We start from the raw sequence: 6516 nt of genomic DNA on the forward strand, positions 1-6516 counted from the left end.
TTTCTAAAGTTCATAGAAAATCGATATTAAACCATTAGCAAATTAAATAACATAAATGATAGTTCTCTATATGAGACTTATGGAGATGATACAAGAATAACATGTGTACCTTTGTCATCTGTAAATACTAAGGTATAGGCTCAAACATAAACTAAATAAAACCCATTAAGCCCAACTCTTAATAAATTACGGCCCAAATTCTATAACCACCACAATTGCTTCACTGTGTTTGGTAGAGCTTAGAGATGGCAGTTTGCTGATGCCAGAAAGAATCAAATCTCTGATGTTCTCATTTATTAACTCCACTGAATTCTCGGTACTCTTGCTTCATCTCACGCCTGATATTGTCATGTACATACTTGTAATCTTTAGTCAAAACCTGCTCACCATAATAAATACAATACTATAAATGAAAGATTATTGTCCAGCCTGAGCATATACTTGTTCTTGAAGAATTTGCACACATGGTGTTCCCATGATTCCAGCTGCTTCATCAATTTCTTGATCTTCCTAAAGATGTCAATCTCAACGAAGTGCACATCATTGTGAATCTCATCAACAAACCGAAGCAAGATTTAAGATGAAATGGAACAGATGGTTAGAACATCAGTAGTAAGATTTCTCTTGTAATGTTTAGTAAGGAAGGATCACCTTGTTCAAAATAGGCTTCAAGTCTTCCAAGGGCCACATGTTGGTGAAGTGTATAATACACATATAACTCTTGGACTCTCATGGTTTAATTTTCTAAGAGCATACTGAAAGCATGGGAAAGAACACCAGAAGTCATTAACCTATAATATTATGGAATTTGACCTACAAATAAATCAACCCAAATGGCAACATCCAAAATCGCGTTTTAAGTGTAAAGTGGAGGAACGCTTTTACCGTTTTATCTATTGGGCCATAAATAGGCTGAATATCAGTGTGATATTTGTTTTCTCTAGGAGAGACTTTGTTTTGATTTTGCTAATATGTTAATGTGATCATCCTGCATACAACAACTATTTATTTAGAGATATTATACGAACCTGAAATGACCTAGCTAGAAAATAATTAATAGCAAACTTACTCTATTGGGTTGAACTTATTAAAGCACATGTCACAAGCTCATTCATGAAAAGCCCACTAGTTCATGTAATTAGGGATCTTAACATGGATACAACGATAAATTTGACAATGGTCCAATAGATGAAGCAACTTTGGGAGTTGTCGCTTTCCGGAACTCTCATTTCTACGAGATCAATCACTTAATATTTTATTCAATTAAACATTATTTTTCTTTTACTACCTTGCACTAATTAATCAAGGTTCAATGAACAATTTCATATTCTTTATCTTTTATCTATCTCATTAGTCATTAGAACTTTTTTGAACATGATAAAACATTTCCTTGGATTTAATTATGAGCACACAAATTATAGTAAACAACTCTGAATAGAATAAACAAAGTTTATTTCACATTCGCCCAATAAAAGATTTTGACCATTCTGAGAATAAGGTCAAAAACAATCAACAAATACATTTGTAAATCTGTTATTATGGTCAATTCTTGTGCAGATATAGATCATCATCAATTATTTTATTTTTTTCTAAACAAACACTGTATATTCTTTCATTTTTTGAAGTGAACATGGTATGTTTTTGAAAGTTGATAGATCATACAAACATCTAATCTATTAAAATTGAAGTATAAGTCACTTTTAATATTACAAGTATATGCATTGGTCCAAACCGTGATTAACAAGATTACCAAATCATCTCAATTCAATTGGCTTATTTAACCAATCGTCACTTTTTACCTTAACCAATAGTAACTATTTAAAATTTGGAAACATACCACAAATCCAATATATCCTTATTGTTGTAGATAAATTCAATGTATGGCAACCTAAACCATAAAATTATCATATTTCAGTCAACTAAAATTAAACACAAATCGAGAAAATCCAGTTGACCACCAAAAGATAATGGCCCAATTAAAAGAATGGCTCTGTAATTCATTGAATATAGTGTCTGAATTTCATGCACTTGCGTCTTATATTAGTCAACAAATACGACTACTGATGTTTAAACTATTTTATTCTATTTATTTAATTCATGTTTATGCTATTTTTATTCATGCCGAATGCAAAACTAATATGAACTAAACTAATGCATAACATATCATTATAAATGGACGAAATAAATAATCCGGCTGAAGAAATGGTGTTCATCTAGAACGGAAATGATTGGGCTCGGCGCTACACGTTTCTTGGCAAAGCTCTCAACCGCATTGCCAAGGACTTGTACAACATGACAAGGGCTAATGTAGCCGTGTTTGCATGCTCTTATCAGGGAAGAGAGTACCAGTACTCCTCTCCTGTAGCTGGGTAAGTATCTGTTTTGTTTGATTCTGATTGGGGAAAAAACCCATGTTTTTTTTATCAAAGAGTTCTTGTAGTTGCAGTGGTTTGGACGCCGTCATGGATCGAGTAGGGTACACTCCCACCATGGATTTTGACCTCATCGGGAAGCTTCGTCGGCACAGCAATGCTTTGGCTTTGGATCTTGGGGGAAGAAGCATGAATGAGTTTGCTGGTCTAGAGAATCAGCTCATGTTAGCTATGGAGAGTATTCAGGCTGCAGAGGCTAACCTGGGATAGAGAGAAAGAAAGATCTCAAGGTATCTAACACTATGTGAATAAATGATGAACAAAGATCGCTCATTCTAGGTTGAAACTGCAAAACTGTATTTTTTGGTTATGTTTGTATGTCTTTGTGAGCATCAAACATGTTTTGATCTGCAGCTTTTTATGATAACAAGTATATTTATCATCCAAACCGTGATTAACAAGATTACCAAACCATCTCAATTCAATTGAATTATTTAACCAATCATCACCTTTTACCTTAACCAATCGTAACTATTTAAAATTTGGAAACATACCACAAATCTAATATATCCTTATTGCTGTAGATAAATTCAATGTATGGCAATCTAAACCATAAAACTATCATATTTCAGTGAACTAAAATTAAACACAAATCGAAAAAATCCAGCTGACCACTAAAAGATAACAGCACAATTAAAAAAATGGCTTTGTAATTCGTTGAATATAGTGTCTGAATTTCATGCACTTGCGTCTTATATTAGTCAACAAATACGACTATTGATGTTTAAACGATTTTATTCTATTTATTTAATTCATGTTTATGCTATTTTTATTCATGCCGGAATGCAAACTAATATGAACTAAACTAATGCATAACATATCATTATAAATGAACAAGATAAATAACACGTAACAGAACAAATTCAGATCCAGTTCACACCACCAAAGAGAAGACACAAAAAGAGAGAACATTTTCTAATCGTCACTAGCGACCAATAGAGCTACAAGCTGGTTGTTTCTTTCCATGATTCATTTTCTAGTTTCTACCAAAAGCCTCATGTAAAAGCATCATTCCATACAAGTCATAATGTATCGTTTTTATTACTAAAACATAGGTAAAATGTTAAATAACAAAAAAAAATAAAATCTTCCACATGGGTGTCATTTGAAATGCAAGTGTGGTTGTTGAGTTAGTGGGATAAACAAATAAGATTCTACTAGTTTTTCAATGTTTACTATAATAATTTTAGAAAACGTAGTAGTCAACCGTTCTGAATTTAGGTGTAAATCAATAGTTTGAAAATCATGCTTTTAGCAGACGAAAAAAAAAGCATTTTAAAAAAATTAAAATAACTATTTTGATAATGTATCACCATCATATCAGATCAAAAATAAATCAACCACAAATATTAAAAGGGGAATATTAAAGGCTTTTTGTGATGATGTATGTTTAAACAAAAGAATGTGTGGACTTTATTGCATTAATATGTAAACAGTTACTGCGAATAAGAAAAAAAAAAACAAATTGATCTAAACGCAGCGTTTCAATCATACTTGGGTTGTTTTGTTCGTTCTCTTCAAACAAACAAACAAACAAAACAAAACAGAAACAGAGAGACTCTCACAGGTCGGATCTGATTCCTCCGCAGGGGATCAGATTCTTTGAAGTCGACGATTTCGCCAATAGGTAAAAGCTTTTAAATTTATTTCAAATGCATACAAAGAAGAGCTATACGATTCATTTATCTCTCAATAGGATCCCAATCTATTATCAAAAGTATTATTATTATTATTATTATTATTATTTAAATCTTCTCTTCTTTTTTTCCACTCTTAAATTTGTTTAATTTATAAAGAAAAGTAGTAATCTTTTATGTTTTTAGGGGATTGAAGTTAGGTTTTAGATTTTGTCTTTTTGGAGTTTGTCCTGAAAGTGGATGACATATCTCGAAACTGTTCTTGAGCCAATAAAGTTTCCTGCTTTATGTATAAAATAATTCATTCTCTAATGGCCACTCTTCTTGACTTGTAATGTCTCTTCTTTGAATGTGGCTAATGGCCTAACGTGTCTGTGCAGGTCACACAACCTTTATCATCATCACAATCTTTGGTCAACGCTGAGGTTTTAAGGTTCAGCACAAAGGTTATGGATTCTGGTAATGGCCATCAAGAACCGTTTCGAACCAGGTCTTTTAGTCGGGAGAGTAGTTTAGCCTCTTCTTTGAGCTTATCACGCAGCTTGCCTCTATTCATTAGTACCAATGATGTGGATGATAGTGAGAGTGTCTCAGAGGCTGGGGATATTGGGGACCGCTCGCTCCGGAGAAGGCATAGTATTGGTAGAAGCAACCGTTTGTTTTCTTCTGAGGATTTGCTAGAACAAGGGGTGACTGATGATACTTCTCGTCAAGAACATGACCTTTCTGTAGTCAAACCTTTGCCTGAGCACATGACAACATCTCCTTTACCTACCAAATCACTCTTGTCACCTGAGACAAACAAACCGGTAAAAGACAATCTCTTACTTCTTGATATTCTGTAAATATTTCAATAATTAAAAAAATAATAATTTGGGGTTTATGTTTATGTAATTTTCTTCGGAAATTTTGAGGGATATAAGCTAATGTTTCACTTATCTATGCCCGGGACCGGCCCTGCTTCTTATAGTCTTCACGTTAAAACTGTTAGTATTGGTTTCTCTGTTCAGTGTTTTGATTTAATGATAGCGCTTTGGTTTTGCATAGGTAAAGAAGGAAGGGCCTGTGCTACCAAAGTCCTTGGAATACATATCTTGCCTGATTCATTTGGCTGTTTTTGGGATTCTTGGAGCTATTACGAGATACTTGCTGCAGAAACTGTTTGGACCAAGTGTTGCTCGAGTAACCAGCGATGGGAGCATCTTGTACCTTGATCTTCCCTCCAACATGGTAGGATCATTCTTGATGGGTTGGTTCGGCGTCGTGTTCAAAGCAGACATAACCAGAGTTTCTGAGTTTTTAGCGATAGGATTATCGACTGGTTATTTGGGAAGCCTCACAACGTTCAGTGGCTGGAACCAGAAGATGCTGGATCTTAGTGCTGATGGCAAATGGCTATACGCTGTGCTTGGCTTCCTGTTAGGTGAAAAAAAAAAAAACAGAACATTCCCCACTTAATATGGATGAACAAACATGCTTATATTATAATATTTGGTTGCAGGATTGTTTCTTGCGTCATACTCCATCATTCTTGGGGTAGAAACAGCCAAAGGTTTCAGATGGCTTCTTCAGAGAAGAGCTTCTTCTTCTTCTAAGGAAAGAAACTCTTGTCTTCTTGAAGTTAACACGTTTAAGAGCCATATTGTGTCTATGACCTTAATGGTTTTGTTGCTTGTGGCTTTACTCGCTGTGAGTGCCACTCAGCTTGTGAAAGAGTTTGACAAAGGAACAAGCGAGGCTCAGTTATGGTTAGGTTGCTTAGTTGCAGCGCCTGGTGTGTGGCTCAGATGGTTTCTTGCTCGGCTCAATGGACGTGGACTGGGGAAAGATGGACAGTACTTGAGGTGGGTCCCGTTTGGAACTGTTATTGCGAATGTAGCTGCGGCTTCCGCCATGGCAGCGTTGGCCACGTTGAAAAAATCGGTATGAACTCTCTCTCTCTCTCTCTCTATAATAGACAGATCACAGAAGATAACATTCTTTGCATCTCTCTTTTGGGGAACAGGTGGACACTACAACATGTAACACGGTTGCTTCTGGCATTCAGTTTGGTCTGTTGGGATGTCTAAGCACAGTTTCCACCTTAATGGCTGAGTTCAATGCCATGAGAGAGAGTGATTATCCATGGAGAGCCTATGCGTATGCATCTTTCACTATAGCGGTTTCTTTTGCAATTGGAACTGTTATATACTCTGTCCCTGTTTGGGCTGTAGGATTCAATTAGTTAATATTCAAACTAGATGAGTCTTGTAAACAAAGAGTTTGGTGACAATCAAGTTACCCTTGTGCAGAAGAAGTTTTAAGATCAAACTTGTATACTATAATGATAACTTTTTCCTGTTTTACATGAAAAACAATGATTCTATATTCCACATTTTTTTAAAAAAGAACACAAAAACCACTGATACTGAAGAACAGAATGTCCAAGTCTAGACACAAGCAATGTT

General features: G+C 35.0%; 1 protein-coding gene across 1 annotated transcript; it reads left to right on the forward strand.

The window, feature by feature from the left end:
• The first annotated feature begins 3956 nt into the window (after positions 1-3956).
• LOC106337342 lies at positions 3957-6414 on the forward strand. The gene is made up of 5 exons (XM_013776440.1): positions 3957-4059; positions 4450-4878; positions 5117-5492; positions 5571-5992; positions 6075-6414. The coding sequence occupies exons 2-5, from the start codon at positions 4519-4521 to the stop codon at positions 6291-6293; spliced, it is 1377 nt and encodes a 458-aa protein (XP_013631894.1). The 5' UTR covers positions 3957-4059; positions 4450-4518; the 3' UTR covers positions 6294-6414.
• Positions 6415-6516: the final 102 nt, after the last annotated feature.

This window comes from Brassica oleracea, chromosome C4 (assembly GCF_000695525.1).
Source record: "Brassica oleracea var. oleracea cultivar TO1000 chromosome C4, BOL, whole genome shotgun sequence".
NCBI classification, from domain to species: Eukaryota; Viridiplantae; Streptophyta; class Magnoliopsida; order Brassicales; family Brassicaceae; genus Brassica; species Brassica oleracea.

Coding starts and splice junctions, on each gene's coding strand:
- LOC106337342 (XM_013776440.1), top strand. CDS start 4,519: ATGGATTCTGGTAATGGCCATCAAGAACCGTTTCGAACCAGGTCTTTT. Junction 4,879..5,116: donor CACCTGAGACAAACAAACCG/GTAAAAGACAAT, acceptor GGTTTTGCATAG/GTAAAGAAGGAAGGGCCTGT. Junction 5,993..6,074: donor TGGCCACGTTGAAAAAATCG/GTATGAACTCTC, acceptor TTTGGGGAACAG/GTGGACACTACAACATGTAA.